At 37.4% G+C, this 17,812-nt stretch overlaps 1 protein-coding gene across 1 annotated transcript; it reads right to left on the minus strand.

The window, feature by feature from the left end:
• Window positions 1–10,474: 10,474 nt before the first annotated feature.
• LOC133713144 (zinc finger protein 2) lies at window positions 10,475–11,382 on the minus strand. The gene has a single exon (XM_062139260.1). It carries the CDS (start codon window positions 11,125–11,127, stop codon window positions 10,660–10,662), a length of 468 nt encoding a protein of 155 aa, XP_061995244.1. The 5' UTR covers window positions 11,128–11,382; the 3' UTR covers window positions 10,475–10,659.
• Between the last annotated feature and the right edge of the window lie 6,430 nt (window positions 11,383–17,812).

Genomic DNA, 17,812 nt, shown 5'->3' on the forward strand with positions numbered 1-17,812 from the left:
TCTTCATTTCTAAAATATTACCTTTGTACTAGGTATCAAAAGTGCAACCATATCTATGTACGAGGTAATGAAAAAAGGGTATGGTAGTTTTAACATTGTTCCTAATAAAAAGGTGGGATAATTTCACAAATAGTCAGTCAACTATGACTCATTCGACACTTTGGTCACTCAATTTTCAAATATATCACTTTGGTCACTCAACTATTACTCTGTCAATCACTTTAGTCACCCAATGGGTATTTTGTCTCACTTTAATCACTTCCCCCAATCATTATCTTTGTACTAAGTATCAAAAGTGCAAACGTATCTATGCACAAGGTTGTGAAAGAAGAGCAAGGTAGTTTTAGCATTGTTCCTAATCAAAAGATAGTTTTAACATTGAGCGCAAATGAAAAAAAAAATGAAGAAGAAGAAGAAAAAGAATAGCTATCATCCATGGATGGAAGAAAAACGAAAATCGAAGAACAAAAGAATTGTAGCTATATAGGGCCAACAAAGAAAATACCTTGACCATAGAGATCTTAATGTTAAAAAATGAGAACCACATTCAAGAAAAACTTGACTTTACATATCCCATATATAGAAGAGCCATAACCAAAGAAGCTTCGGAGTTGAAGGAGAAAAAAATTATTAAGAAATTACTTTAGAAATATTGCTAACTTATAGAAAACATCTTATAAATTAGAATAATTTTGGAAATGCTTTACATTAAATATTAGATCAAGTCAGATCAATGAGAATAGTTTGAGAAAGATTCTATTAAATTACTAATCAAATTTGCTAATTTTTAATTCTTACTTTTTATGTGCGCAAAGACATCCAATAAGGGCATATTATTCATGTAAAAAAGATAAATCAATTTGAGTAAGCAATACGGAAAAGGAAACAAATTCAACGTGGCAGCTGAGTCACAAGACCGCGATTAACAAAAAAATTCATCCAGATTACATCCAATACGGGATGTGAGTTTTAAACTTAGATCAAATTAACTCTATAAGTAAATATTAAACTCTAGTCAACGACTATTAATTCTAATGATATTAATTTGTATTAAAACAAAAAAATTGATTGTCATTGGCGGCTTCAATCAGCTGGTTATTGAAAATTTCTTCTCAAATTAGTTTGCTTTAGCTTAGATAGGTATTACCAGATTTTCTTACCGGAATTCTTATGTAAGTTTTGTAAGCTATGGCCTTTTGGCTGTTGGTTATTGAATAACAATCAAGTTCTATTCAAAAAAAAGAGAAAAAGTAGGTATTGGAAAAATGTTAAAATGTTAATTTGGCCCCCAATTGAGGCTTCCATTATGTGTGAAATTGCCCAAGGTTAGTATCATAAATTTCTCAGTTTCATCACTTTCGATTGATTTAAAGCATGAAATCTGACAAGCTAAACAATGGTAACTAATTATCTTGTTGTTCTTGCAGAAGTGAAACAATATCTCGAAAATGAAGGCATATTACAATGACTTGCTTAAAATTGACAGCACGTTAAAGACTCCTAATCCATGTATCTTTGCCCTTTCACACGTAATATAATTCAATGCTATAAGTTACCCAAGTTAACAACTACTTATGAACTTGGGAATGACTCGGTAAACTGTTAGAGCATCTTTAGCAATGCTAGCCATTCTTGAGTCAAATTTTAGCCAAAGTAGCTAAAAAGGTCATTTTAGTTAGCCACTTTAGAAATACGTCTGCATCAATGCTCTCTATTTTAGTTAGTTTTGAATTTATATTATTTTTTAAATGAAGATTAAATATTTTCAATGTATTTATAAATTACATAAAATAACTTAAAAAGAATGTTTTAAATTATAGAGAGCCTCATCTTGCTCTTTATATTTAGGAGCGAGATAGCTAAAAGTTATAATGGAGAGTCACTTAGAGCATCTTTAGCAGACTCTCTATTTTGGCTCCTTAGCTATTTTGGAGAGTATGTTTAGTTTTTTATCTATTTTAGCAGCTGCATCAGATTCCTAAGTGACTCTCTGTTAATGTTAGTCACCGAGGGGTCTAATTAACGTTATATAGAGAAAGAGAGAGAGTGAGAGAGAGACACAATAAGTATAGTAGTTCGTCTCCCGCCGTAGCAGGAGACTACGTCCACTTGAAAGCTTAACTATGTGTGTTGGGCCTTGCGGCCCAAGAGGATTACATGAGATGTAATGGGATGGAGTTTAAGTGGGAGGAGGGGTCCCCTTTATAGGTAAGGGAACCCCTTTCCTTTACATTTTCTTCAATGTGGGATGCAAAACCCACTATTCTAGTGCATAAAGGCTCCTTATGGAGGCAACTTGGCAAGGCCGGGAAGGTGGCTTCCAGGCGAGGTATTGGCTGCTTCCGACTACCGCGGGGTAGGTTGTATGTCGGGCTATGGTATGCATGTCGCGGTTGGCCCCACCATGGCTTGTGGGCCCCCATAAGAGGGTGTTACTTATGCTTGGTGAGATAGCAAACTAGCTTATTAGTAGAGGTATCTACAAGTCCCCAAGTAAGAGGAGCTTATTGGTTGGGGAGTTATAAACATGATGTCATCAAGCATAAGTGACATCCGGGTGGCGCCTAGCCCCTACATATATAGAATGCTTGTTGTATTGGGCAACGTATGTGAGTTGCATTGATATGCATTGGCATATATGCATGTACGAGGTGCATGATACATATTGATGTATACATGAGAATGCCGTCGAGTATGATCGTTTATGACGTATAGGCTCGAGAACGCATATGGTTGTTTGAGCATACTAAGAATGAGTATACCGATTGCATATAATGCGCGTGGTGCTCGCAAGAGAAAGAACGAGGCCGAGTTGACGAGGTTACGCTCGGTGTAAGTTGCATGAATGCCATGAAGGCAAGCGTTTGTAATTCGTGAACGATGAATACGCGAACGCTTGTGTTTGTTTGGTTTTCGCTCGTATTAATGGAACGCGAAAAGAATTCTATTTGTTGCAAACGACAAATGGTAGAAGAATTCAATGTTCCATTAATGTGTATTATGTCGAGAGGATGTGAGTGTAAAGCTTGGGAATTCCGGAAGGCAAGAGCATGAAAGCTCGAGGGTGCCGGGAAGGCGTGAGCGGGAAGCTCGGGGGTGCCAAGAAGGCGTGAGCGGGAAGCTTGGGGGTGCCGGGAAGGCTTAAGCGTGAAGCTCGGGGGTGCCGGGAATGCGTGAGTGGGAAGCTCAGGGGTGCCGGGAAGGCGTGAACGGGAAGCTCGATGGTTGTCGGGGAGGCTTGAGCGGGAAGCTCGGGGATGCCGTGAAGGCATGAGCTTGAAACTCGTGGGTGCCGCGGAGGCGTGAGTGTGAGAGCTCGTGAGCGGGAAGCTCGTGGGTGCCGCGGAGGCGTGAGCGTGAGAGCTAATGAGCGGGAAGCTCGGGGGTTGCCGGGAAGGCATGAGCGGGAAGCTCGATGGTTGCCTGGGAGGCATGAGCGGGAAGCTCGGGGATGCCATGAAGGCATGAGTGCGAAGCTCATGGGTGCCGCGGAGGCGTGAGCTTCAGAGCTCGTGAGCGGGAAGCTCGTGGGTGCCGCGGAGGCGTGAGCGTGAGAGCTCGGGGGTGCAGCGGAGGCATGAGTGCGAAGCTCGTGGATGCCGTGGAGGCATGAGCGGGAAGCTCGAGGGTGTCGTAGAGGCGTGAGCGTTAGAGCTCGTGGGTGCCGCGGAGGTGTAAGCGTGAAGCTCGGGGGTTGCCGAGTAGGCATGAGCGTTAGAGCTCGGGGGTGCCGTGGAGGCGTGAGCGTAAGAGCTCATGAGCGGGAAGCTCAGGGGTGCCGCGGAGGCATGAGCGCGAAGCTCGTGTGGATGCCGTGGAGGCATGAGCGGGAAGCTTGGGGGTGCCGCAGAGGCGGTGGGCATTAGGTAGCGAATCTAATCTATCATACCCAAGCGTCGGGGGTTAACCGCTGGATCAATGGCTGCCGTGGGCTGCGTTAACCGGTCCCTTTACTCTTTCCCAGAAGAGAAAAGCTTGACTGTAATGCCGTGTAGCGGTTATCGTCATTATGAGGCGTTGCCTTACCGCTTGGCGGTTGGTCGTGGACCATAGACTCGTGGAGTCTTAGACCAATTTAGGTCTCTTTCCCGAGGGGAGAGTTTGACAAAGTATGGTGCCCGGAGGCTAGACCATATGTTTACATAGAGTACATGTAAAGTTTGTAATTGTATGAACAATGACGAATAAGTATAGCAAGAAATAATATATGGATCTTATGGCCATGTGACATGCATATTAGATAGTTGCAAGTGTGATGGGTGTCCATAAATTTTTTTTTTTGGAGTAGCTCCCGGTGAAAGCTATGAAGCATTGTGGACTTGGAACTTAATTAAAGCATGTTGGATGTGTTTGAGCGAGTTAGGTTGTGTTCAAGCAAGTTGGGTGTAGTTGAGCGGGTAGGCGCTGTGCGAGCATGCGGGGCGTGGCCCAAGCAAGTCGTGGCCATGCTCGATACCGAAGCGAGTCGTAACCTAAGCAATTCATTTATCCGGGCATGTTTAATTAAGTCATAGGTGCCACAAGCCTCTAGATGTGTCATAGTTTGTTTAAGTGAATGTCACATTAAATTGATTTAAGCATGGCATGTACTAGTAGTAAAGTTTGCTAATAACATTTTTTTATATTGTTGTAAACATGCTTAGAGGTCATGGAGACATAAGGCATGGAATATCTAGCATGGTAGACGTACTAGTAACATCGATACATAGTGTACGCATGCTTAAAGTCATAGAAGTATGTAAATGCATATCAAGTGAGATATATTGTCGGCATGCTTAGAAGTAGTAAAATCATGTAAAGGCATGGCAATAGCTCTAATTGTATGAGCGTGTATTGAGATATAGCATTTTACTTATCTTATGCCGATTTGGAGTAGGTTGGAGTTGAAATTGGCATAGGTACCCAAATCATGTAAGAGTTGTCCAAACATGACGCTCCATTGCTTTGGAAGAACACCATGGTAGATGACCAATATTTTCATTGACTGATTGAAATGGTGTTCGATAAGCTAGAAACCAAGGTTGAAGGTTGGTGCTTAGCGGTTGACGCTGGAGCTTGGCGAATGCTGCACTGGCGTGCCATCGTTGGTGTCTGCTAACGGTGGTTGGTCAGTCGATGGTGGCCAGTGACGGATGGCCAACGATGGATGGCCAGCGGAGTGGTGGCTAGCGGAGGGTGTCCAGCGGTGGATGGCCAGCGGAGTGGTGGCTAGCGGAGGGTGTCCAGCGGAGGATAGACAGCGGAGGGTGGCTAGTGGCGTTGTGCCCTAGCGGAGCTATCTAGTAGAGGCCGCTGGTGCGTTGGGCTTACTAGCGGAGGCCTTCCAGAGGAGGATGCCTAGCGGAGCCTGTTGACATCGACAGCTAGCGGTACTGCTTAGCAGAGGTTGCCTGGTGGAGGATGCTTAGCGGAGGATGTCCTTAAAAGTGGATGGCTAGCGGAGGGTGTCCAGCTGTGGATGGCTAGCGGAGGATGTCCAACGGTGGATGACTAGCGAAGGTTGTCTAGCCGTGGATGTCCAGCGTCCAGCGAAGGATAGCTATAGCGGAGGTTGTCTAGCCGTGGATGTCCAGCGGAGGATGTCCAGCGGTGGATAGCTAGCGGAGGTTGTCTAGCCGTGGATGGCTAGTGGAGAATAGCTAGCGGAGGTTGTCTAGCCGTGGATGTCCAGCTGTGGATGGCTAGCGGAGGTTGTCTAGCTGTGGATGTCCAGCGGTGGATGGCTAGTGGAGGTGGTGTAGCGTTGACCAATTTTGAGTTGGCACTTACCAGAGTTAGTCGGCGTTGACCAGCCTTGATCGGCGTTGACCGGGCGTTCACTAGCCTTGATCGGTGTTGACTGAAGTTCATGGTACGTGACGAAGCCTTTGTGTTGACTTCCCACAGACGACGCCAATGTTAATGTTTGCTGACCGAGGGGTCTAATTAACGTTATATAGAGAAAGAGAAAGAGTGAGAAAGAGACACAAGAAGTATAGTGGTTCGTCTCCTGCCTTAGCGGGAGACTACGTCCACTTGAAAGCTTAACTATGTGTGTTGGGCATTGCGGCCCAAGAGGATTACATGAGATGTAATGGAATGGAGTTTAAGTGGGAGGATGGGTCCCCTTTATAGGTAAGGGAACCCCTTTCCTTTACATTTTCTTCAATGTGGGATGCAAAACCCACTATTCTAGTGCATAAAGGCTCATTATGGAGGCAACTTGGCATGGCCGGGAAGGTAGCTTTCCGGCGAGGTATTGGCCGCTTCCGACTACCGCGGGGTAGGTTGTATGTCGGGCTATGGTATGCATGTCGCGGTTGGCCCCACCATGGCTTGTGGGCCCCCGTAAGAGGGTGTTACTTATGCTTGGTGAGATAGCAAACTAGCTTGCTAGTAGAGGTATCTACACTCTCCATTATAACTTTTAGCTATCTCGCTCCTAAATATAGAGAGCAAGATGAGGCTCTCTATAATTTTAAACATTCCTTTTAAGTTATTTTATGTAATTTATAAATACATTTAAACTATTTAATCTTCATTTAAAAAATAATATAAATTCAAAACTAGCTAAAATAGAGAGCATTGATACAGACATATTTATAAAGTGGCTAGCTAAAATGACTTTTTAGCTACTTTGGCTAAAATTTAATTCAAAAATGGCTAGTATTGCTAAAGATGCTTTTAGGAGTCTTGTGCAGGTGCTAAAATAAATAAAAAACTAAACATGTTCTCCAAAATAGCTAAGGAGCCAAAATAGAGAGTCTGCTAAATATGTTTTTAAGCATGCATATTTGTCAGGACTGCTCGTTTATGCATCCCACAATTTTATAGACTCTTTTGCGGGTCAGTAGGACTTTTACCTTTAGTCACCAACAAGTAGCACATCATGAAGACACAAGCGCACAAATTTTATTTGGGGAAATTACTATTCACACCCTGTACTTTGGGGTGTGTCGACAGTTTAGTCCCTAACATTTTAATTTTAACATGTAACTCCCCAAATATTCAAATTTCACACAATTTGATTCAAAATGACCATTTTACCCCTCACTTCCTCTTTTTTTTTTCTTTTAATTCTTCTCTCTCTTTTTTTTTTTCTTCTTCTCTCTCACTCTCTCTCTCGGCTCAGAAAAGAAGTCTCTGCTCTCTCTGTGTGCTTCAATGATTTTGTATCATCTATTATGTGTCAAATGTTTCATAACAAATGCATGTTATATGAGTATGGAGTAAGCCAAAACCATCATGTTCTGTAGCCAAAATCATCATGTTCTGTAACCAATATCATGAGGATAACATTCATGCAGCAGTTCTTTAACAAAATACAAATACATGTTTCTGACATTTTCTGTTTTCGATTAAAAATGGAGAAGGGGGAAGAAAAAAAAACAGTCCAGATTACTTGCAGGTTGTTCAATGCTACACATTGGGTTCATTACTAAAAGGTTGTTGATAATAGACCTTACACAATTATATGACTTGAGATTTATATGTAACAGCTGATTCTTATCAGTATTAGGATAAAATCCCAGATTTTGAATTCAAACTACATGTGATAGTATCCGATCTATTCATGTTTCATTTTCATGTGAATCCGGTTTGATATTTGTATACTTGTGCATTATGTGATAGGTTCAAGATGCAACCAGTGGCCATGAAGTTAGAAGGGAGTCCATAGGAGAAGGAGTTCATCCACATTCAACTAGTAATCAAGAAATTGAGCATGCTCCAGTACTCACCAAGCCCCTCTAGTTAATGATAACTAGTATTGTGGTCAAGGATGCTTTTGAACAATATTAAGTTTGGCAATGTTTCCTTTCAGTTATCTAGTATGGTAGGACCTTATAATTATGAAATGTGGTTGGTTTGGTTTGTACTTGGTAATGAAGTATAACTTGGCACTTATCTTTTGATTATATAATTTCAGTTGTGAGATACTATAATTGAAATGATTGTTTTGGTGCTTTATATTGTTTTACTATATCTTTTGATTAGGTGTGTAAAACAGCAGAAAACATTTTGGTTTGAAAAAAATTGGGTGGCCAATTAGTTGCGACGGTCATTAGCTGTCGCTAAAGCTTCATATGAAAAATACTTGAGGTGACGACGGCAATGACGCCGTCGCAATTATGGAGGGAAAATCAATTTCCAGCCTATTTCTAATAAAATTTGGAGGGAAAATTTCTGGAAAAAAAAAAAATATTTGAAAAAATAGTTTGTTGCAAGCAACAGCATCTGCCGTAGCAAATAGGTTACTTGCGACGGCGTTTTTAGTCGCTACATGCCGTCGCCTAATAAGCGACCAATGGATTGCTACGCTCGTTGCCGTAGCTAAATCTTGTTGCGACGGCATTTTGCCGTAGCCACGACCAGTGGCGACGCCACCAACAACAACGGTGTATTTGCCGTCGCCTAGCCGTCGCCATTGGTGTTTTGCGACGGCAATCAGACTTTCCGCGACGGCACAAAGCCGTGGCAAAATGAATTCTTTTTTGTAGTGTCGGGTCTGTCTTCCTCCTCGTCAAGGGCTTTGTTTCATCTCATGGATGAAATGGAGTCCGACCCGGATCGGGGATTGGATAATGGTGGTGAGTTTGGAGGTGGGTTTTCGTTAAAGGCTCTTAATTTGATGAAATTTGATGGAAATGGAGGGTGGAATGGTTGGATTGGCGGCGGGACGACGAGGGAGGCTCAGGTGAGTTGGCGAGAGAGAGAGAGAGAGAGAGGGGAGAGCAGAGCTCTCGTTCTGAGCCGAGAGAAAAGCAAAAAAAATAACAAAAAGAGAGAGAGAAGAAAAAAAAAAAAAAAAAAGGAAGTGGGGGGTAAAATGGTTATTTTGGATCAAATTGTGTGAAATTTGAATGTTTAGGGAGTTATCTGTTAAAATTAAAATGTTAGGGACTAAACTGTAGACGCACCTAAAGTACATGGTGTGAATAGTAATTTCCCCATTTTATTTATAAAGAACTTTTTTTGTCACGCAACAAGTACATCGATCATTGTAATAATTGATTACGTGATGGATGAACAAGTCAATTCATTGTATACAACGGTTGTAAGTGTATGGCATGGAGAGATGGTAGGGGAAATTTCAGGTTACACAAATATGTAGATCAATAGTTATATTATTTTGGAATGAGAAAACAATTAAATTAAGGTACTTACAACTTTTTCTTATCAAATCAAACTCAAACTTTTACGAATAGTTTGTTTAACAAAATGCTTTACAACTTGATGAGTACGTCTATATTTCAAAGTGAGATACAAAATAAGAAAAAGTTCTTTAAGAGCAACAAAGAACAAGTTACTTTCAAATTGGAAATTTGAAATGTATCTTTCCATCAATATACCAGCCTAAACAAACTTTAGATACTCCTAGGACATGAACGAAGAAGGTAGGCAAGGGTAATCAGAACGAATGGGTGTAAATTCTATTCGCTAATGGGGACTTTAGCTAAAATAGAAAAGAAAAGCTTGAAACCAAACTTAAGTGGTCCATATATATGTATGATGATGGTTACAACACGGAAATGCTATCGCAATTCACTATAAGCAGGCATAGTTGCATCAATCTAATTATTCATTCAAGTGCGTCTCGGCATATCAAACCAAAATTGCACATTACCCAAAAAAAAAACACTATTAAAGGTACCACCGTACCAGAATATAGCAATATTTCTTCCATTTTGAAACTATATAAATCTTTGCAAGATTTAAAAAGAATTATTAATAAAATTTTGAATATAGGCGAGGAGTTAGTCCTTATTTCGCTTTCAAAAAAAAAATTACAAATTGTATTGAACATATAACAAATGCATTGAGTCAAAAATGGTGATCTTCTTGAAACCTAGCTAGTAAAAACAAGATAAGTATAGACAATCTGTCTTCATATATATGAAAGCTAGCTAGCTGCTATTTCCATAAATCCTTTAGGCATTTTCATCTACTAATATTTGCATTATTTTTTGTGAGATCCATACAGCAAGGCTTAATCGAGATCATACAGTTTAGCTGATTAGCCTAATCATAATTAATTGAATTCTCCTCTAGTTAGTACGTTTTTTGATCAAGAAAGAACTTTATTAATATAAATTGCTTACAACGAGTTAAAGATCAATCATCCGTACAAGCATACCAACATGGTTGCAAACACACGAGATCGACCCCACTAGACTCCACACTGGAAATCTAGTTAGTACTTAGAGATGCATGATTTCCCACAAATTCACACACATTTTTCAAATTTTTCCGGACTCTAAAACTTGTAACCTTTCACAACATCAATGAATGGTTCTCTTATTATTATTTTTTTATAACGAAAATAGACTTTCATTGATAATATAAGGTCGATACAACCATCGGTGTTAAGGTGTTCTCATTAAAAACTCTGCTTGATTGGAGCATGCAAAATAGAACACCACCCCCCTAGCATCAATTAATTCATACTATTAGCTAATTTAAAAAAAAAATCAATTTTTTCAGAGTCCACGAAATCAATCCCAGTACGTACATAAGCCATATTATAGAGCAAACAAAAATAAAAAGAAATTAAAAAGGGTCAGTGTCATTTTAGCTGACCCATTTGATTGATTTTGAATCAATATGTTGAAAACATGAAGTCGATCGAGCAGGTAGGTAACTAATAAAAAAAAATTACATTAATAATCTGAAAACACGAAATCAAAGCCTTAAAGACAAATCAAGGTGGCCAATCTCCTCCTCAACATTTTCTGCAGGCCTATATCCACAGTTCATGATATGAGCTCCAAACCTACCAGCATGTGCTAATCCGGCAAGACGTGGCGGGGAGCTCGATCCTGGCCGTTGGTTCAAGCTGCCACCGTGATGAGGTCCGATGGCGGAGCTTAGCTGGTCCCTGCTTTTCTTGGCTAACGTGCGCTCCAGCTTGTGAGCATTTTGGTGGCCTCCGAGTGCCTGCCAACTGAAGAACTTTCTCTGGCAATAGTTGCAAGAAAATACGCGCCGGGTTATTTGATCCGCTACAGGCGGAACACTGAGAGTTGATGAGGACGATAAGGCAGAGGAAGATGATGATAAATGGTCAAGAACAAGATCCAAGTTCAGCTGATGATGATGGTTGTTGGGTTGGCTTAGATGAAGAGAAGTATTTGGGGTCTGGAAATCCATAGTGAAAGAGAGAGACAGAAAGAAAATAGAGATATATAGCAATGTGTAGTATAGTTTGGGGGAGAGGGTTTGTCTGGGATTATATACGAAGAGGGTCTCAAAGTATGAGCACAGTTGCTGCAACCAGAAATGTCAGTGTCTCTGTGAGTGAGGGAGAGATGAAGAAAGAGAAAAAGAATGAGAGACAGTTTAGCTGCAAAGATCAGTGGGGAATCGAACGGTTGTCGCCTCCATTAATGGGAACATTACAATCACTTGTCGGTCCATGCAAAGAATTTTATTGGCATTCCTCTATAATTCTATAAATATATAAATCCCATACTCGCAATTATACGGATCGTATTTAATTCATTTCTTCTTGTGATAACCCATGGTTGATTTAGGAATTAGGATTTTCACTTCCTGGGTGAAAGATACAAAGTCTCCTATATTGAAAAATTATTATATATATATGATACACAATAAGGTGGATTATGAATTTATGATCCCCCAGGAGATGATCACCACGTTACTAATTTTTTCTAAAGTTAAACTTTTAGAGCTAAAATCAATATAACTAATTTTCAACTCTTTTTTTTTTTTCATTTGATTGATTTTGTTTGAATAGATATGGCTTATTAATAACAAGAAAATGAAAAAAAAAATCTTCAATATTATTATTATTATTATTATTATTATTATTATTATTTTGTTTTGATCCTAATTAAAGCATAAATCTGAAATTTACATCTTCCACCTATAATAGTACTCTTTTGCAAATTGGTGTAGATTTCATCATACACCGGTTCATGATATATTTGGCATTGTCAAATTAGTAGAAAAGTATATCTAACAATAAAAAAAATATAGTGTATATCATGTACTGTGTTAAAATTTAAAGGTCTTATCGACATATTATAGCCGATTACGGATGTGAATCACCTTTATTATCTTCGTGTAGTCTTTTATTAATGAGGTTCATAATTAATCTATACATCTAATCATGGGTCCAATCGCACTTGATCATTTCTTATCTTCAACTTCTAGAGATCAGGTCGTATATCTTGTCAAAATTCTATAAATGGTAATAAGTGGCAAGTGAGATTAACCATCTTAGCTAGACTAAACAGGAACATGATAATACATCAGTATCATTTTGCCAGGGATACATTGAATCACGTAAGTACCGTCTTAATCTCAGCTGGAATCTCATTACAGTGAACTATTTATCTTAACACAAAGACATGTACTTAATTGAATGAACCACTCCGCGTACTTTCATGGCTCTTTCCTGCAAACTTTCAATGTTCAAAGTTCAATTACTTTTCAAAAAAATGTGGTCAATTGCATGCACCTCCCGCAAATAATAATTACAAAATTAGAAACTCGAAAGAAGAGAAAAAAAAAATTGACATGCGTGTCTTAATCTCCTTCATAGCTCAGGTAGCTCAGGCAAAACCAATGCTCAGGAGAGGATCCTCTCCCTTATGTAATATCTGTACGAATAGTTTCTATGTATTGATTGATATAGTGTTAGTATATTTACGAATATGTCATTGCCGATTGTTAAGTACATTTTATTTATAAATATATATAAACACAATCAACACAAAAATTCATAAACCGTCGAATAATTCAAAGGTATGAAGTTGTTATTACCTTATAGTCTTAGTTACTCACTTACTTGGGACAACGCCATATAAAATTCTGAGCTCTGTGAGCCGAGCACATGGCTGCAGTCCTTCAAAGGATATAATACTGGAGCCCTGGAGGATAGGAGACTATGTGCACCCCCAATTGATAGTAAAGTAATTCATAAATCAAGGTAGACGTAATCTACATAATTAAATATAATTAAGAAGTAAATGTATTTGATACTGTGGAACCATGATTGGGGGATCATAATCTTGCAGGTCGGCAATGATTGCGGTGGAGTTTGTCTTTGAATCATAGACACAACAGAAACTGAGAAACTACGTCGTCTTTATCTCTGTGTCTTCTACTAACCGATCCAAGAGCCGTAAGATTCCAATGAAGAAACATTAATTCCTTCTAAACTTAAACTATATAATCAGTTCTGGTCTTACCTGCAGGCTTAGCTAATCAGTCAAAGAGAGAGATGTTGTTCTCTGTACTTTAACAATACCAGTGTCTTAACTAATCATCCTTTAACAATACCAAAGTGTCTTATCTAATCATCAACTTAAAGCAGTACAAAAGAAAAGGAAGTAAATTTGTATCTATATACCTACGTACATACCCGTCTAACAATTTGTAATTTTGTATTTATTAAGAAGTAAAAAACAAATGCTTTTTCCATCCCTTCAATTTTATGGCTCAATTAGGGTACCAGCCGTTATTTGTGTTATTATCATTGATCTTGTAATAACTCACTTACTATTGATAGAGGATTCAAGATAAATTATATTATCGAAAAGAAAAAGAATAAATAATTAGGTGTTTGTAGAACCAAAAGAGAGAGTGACATACATTTCACACTAAAATTTTATTAGAAAGATAAATATGCTTACCGCCACTAAAGCTACGTACTCTAAAGCACTTTAGAATCATTAAGAATTGAGAGAGAGAGAGAGAGAGAGAGAGATCACATGGGAGGATGCATGTTAATCTGCGACAAGAGTTGTTGAGATGAAGAGTCTCCAATTCTGCGTTTGGATACGGCACATCCTATGAAGGAACTGAACTGAGAATGGTAGTGGACATGTCTATGTTCTGTCGGCTCCACATGGATAATGACTATCACTGTGCTTTGCTCATCAGCTTCGTTACGTACATGCATCCTTCATTTCATTCTGTTCTTGTGGAAATGGATTTCGATCATCAGCTTTAGCCTTGTGTACGTTCATAATATAAATATGTATGGTTGAAATCAAACTCAGAAGATCTTAAAGGATAGGATACCTCGATCATTAGCTTTATGTGTTCGATCGGTTTCATGCATTCTCCATTTTAGTGGTGTTTGCCTGTTTGGCTCACAATACCATGATCAGTACTGTTGAAAGTAGCATCCTGCTTCAACCCATTTTCTGTGTACACTTTCCATTTCCGTTCAGGTTTTTGGCAATTCATTGATAAAGTTGACTATATCTTGGTTTGAACTAAATCGTTTAAGGGCATAATAGGTATTATATAGGTATTAGTTTTTTCAGAATATATAGTATCATTCAGTAAAATTATAGCCCTTTTCAACGCGTTCGATCTGTGCTTTCTCTCCCTTTCCTCTTCTCTCTTCACCCTACTCCTTCAATTTCTCTGGTTATCATAAATAAGTTGCAAATTTAATGTAGGATCGATCCCAACTTCAATCCACTTTCTCATGGTTCGATCTCTCACTTTCTGCATTTATATCTGATTACTTGGATGTAGCATTTGTTATGTCTCTAACAATGTTCTTACATTTATATCTCCTCACGTCAACCAATTAGAACATTGCTAAGATGAGATCTCATTGCAAAAGAAAGAAATATATTACAAAATAGAAATACCAACTCATTTAAGAAGGGAAAATCTCACATCTGAGAAGTGAAAAAGAAAAATATATATTATATAAATAGGTAATGTTGGTCAGATTTGTCTTGTTTTTTGTATAGATGATATCGCAGTGGAGCATTTATCACAACAACATCATCTCATAAGGTCTATTAACTTGTACACGTATTGCTAAAGTTATCCACTTGTTATTAATTTGTCTACCTTATCTTGTTGGTGTATATGAGAACTTATTGCGTGCGGTATCAGATATTATGGGATGTATGTCCCATAAAAGAGAAAAGTTCACATTAATAAACAATAACAAAAAATAAAAATAAAATAAAGCGGGTAGTTTATTAAGTAATATTACTGTAAGTGGCCTAGTGGTTCTTGCCTAGTTGGGTGTGCTCCCCAATCTAGGTTCGAATCCCTAAGCTGTTAAAGTGGCTAGGCACTGTGCTGCAATGCACAGTTGGAGCATTTCACATGCGCCGAAGGGGTTTATCTTGGGCCTAGGCAGCCTTTGGGTTCCCATTGACAAAGTCAAAAAAAAAAAACTCTTTTGAATAAAACTCATACTTTAAGACTAAGGTAATTAAGTTGAGTGACAATATTGATATCATGCCTATTAGTAGCGAGCCACGAAGGTTATACTTGTCCAATGTTGAACACAAACTAAAACCGTCTATAACAAATACAAGACTAATTGCAAACAAGAAAGTTACAGATATTAAACTGGTGAAAGTAAAAGTGAACAATGTCACAAGAAAATTATTTTTTATTTTTTTGAAAGGAGTTTGGAACCCTGCCTAGATGGGAGATTGGGAAGCTCATTCCAACGTCCAGTTTTATTTATTTTATTAATAGTAAAATTTTGCATCGGGGGGACATATCACCTATACCCCGAGCTATAGATAAACAATAACTATAATCCTCGTGGAGAACATCCTTTATAATAGCAGGTTTCTCCCCTAACCAAACATCATCAATGGAATAACTACTAGCAAGGCGTGCAAGCCTATTTGCAACACTATTTGCTTCACGGTAAATTTGTCGGATTCGAACTGATTGGAAAGCATTAAGATAATCTTTACAATCATCCAAACTACTTTGTCAAGTATACAAATTCGACTACACTTGCAACCAAATTCCCTTCATTACAAATGCGAGAAGATTGAAATTGCATATCCAACTCAATCTAAGCTGCAAAATTACAAGATGTGGATAATGAGAACACATTCAAGGGAAGAAACCTACCCCAACCAGAAAAAATTGTCTTCAACAAAGGATTGAAATATCTATCTATATGCCCGAGACATCCCATAATATATATATCCTTTTTTTTAAGATGCGCTAATACATCTTACTAGGGGAACTTTCATTATCCTCGAAATATCTCAGACATTGTCAAATATCTCTGATATTTATCGAAATTATCTGTATAGTTTGATGCATTTTGATAAATATCTAACTTTTATAAACAGAATTATAGAAACATCATAATTCATTGACTTTTTTTATTTGACTTCTTCGAAACAATCAATCCCATATGGTTGTCTTGTCTAGGTTGTGACCTAAATTAGATCGTGTTCTAGTCGAACATAAGATTGTTAAGTCGTCGAAGGAGCCTCTATATTCTAGTTCTGCCTCAAATCATTTCTTTTGGCCTTACCTTTTTTTTTTTTTTTGCGAGCACTTTTATGTTTTAATATTTCATATATATTTTTTTGGATCAAATTATCTTTCTGATCACAAAAAACTACTTGTTCGTGGGTCGAACTCAAGATATCTCACTTACAAGAAGAGACTAATGTCATTAGACCAAATTGGTACTGGCGATCAAATACACTTATGTACTAATGCATTTTAAAAAAAAAAACTTTTGTACTTCGTACTGTTTAAATTCTCCATACTTTTAAACCCTAAAGTATTATACACGATCTTTTATGTTTCTTATTGTAATTTTTTATTGAACAAAATTGAATATGAACTAATATATTAGAATTTGAAAATTAATTAATTGCTAAACAAAAATAATTTGCCGAAGTTTTCAACAAAATAGTACATAAAATTGTACGAATACATATATGTATTTTTTGGGTTATACATGTCTCATGTTTTACTAACAGATGCTTGTAGATCTATTAGTAGTTTTTCGTTTAATATGCGAATAATATACCTAATGACGTAATTTAAAAAAAAAATATATGTAACTCTTATTTTTTAAAAAAGATTAGTTAAATTTTATGTACTTTTGAATCCAAAATATTATGTACGTATTTTACAATTTTTTTTACATTTTTTTCTTTTATATTTTACACATATTATTGACCAAAAATGAATATAGATATATAATGATATTTTACATTTAAAAAATAATTAATCAATTAATAAAAAGGCTTTGTCATACTTTTCAATGAACTATTAGATGAAATTTTATGAACAATACATGTACGTATTTTTTTTTTCGGAAAAAATCACAAATGGTCACTGAATTATGACCCGATCGACACTTAACTCACTGTATTTTCAACAATATCACTTAACTCACTCACTTTTTTACATCCGTCTTTCACTTAACTCATTGTAGTTAACTTTACCGTTCGAAACCGTTAAAATTGAGGGTATATTTGTCTAAACACTGAAAAAATGCATTTCTAACTTGAATTTTTTTTTTCTGAAGAAAAAATGACAAATATTTTTTCCAAATTTTATTTCCATTTAAAAAAAAATTCCTTTGTTCTCAGAAATTTAAAAAAAAATCTAATAAATTTTTTAAAGTGTTTTGACAAATATACCCTCAATTTTAAAGGTTTCTAACAGTGAGTTAAGTGAAAGACGGATGTAAAAGTGAGTGAGTTAAGTGATATTGTTGAAAATACAGTGAGTTAATTGTCGAACGGATCATAACTCAGTGACCATTTGTGATTTTTTGCCTTTTTTTTTTTTTTTTTTTTTCATATTATACATGTTATGTATTTTATTCTTTATGATTTCTAATTATGGAATTCCTCTCCATTTTGTGAGGTGGATTTTTCCCAATTTTTTTTTTAAATCTCCTATTATTAATTTGTAATCCTAGAATCTTTAAAAATTAAAACTTGTTTTACGCAGATGGAGTTCTCATCTAACCCACGAAACCCATTGTTGAATATTTTAATAATATTTTTCAATTATTTTTTCTGAACTCCCGATGTATCTGTATCGGCTATTT

The sequence above is a fragment of the Rosa rugosa genome, chromosome 5, assembly GCF_958449725.1.
Source record: "Rosa rugosa chromosome 5, drRosRugo1.1, whole genome shotgun sequence".
NCBI classification, from domain to species: Eukaryota; Viridiplantae; Streptophyta; class Magnoliopsida; order Rosales; family Rosaceae; genus Rosa; species Rosa rugosa.

Excerpts from the sequence above, each read along its gene's own strand:
- LOC133713144 (XM_062139260.1), bottom strand. The coding sequence starts at position 11,127 with ATGGATTTCCAGACCCCAAATACTTCTCTTCATCTAAGCCAACCCAAC.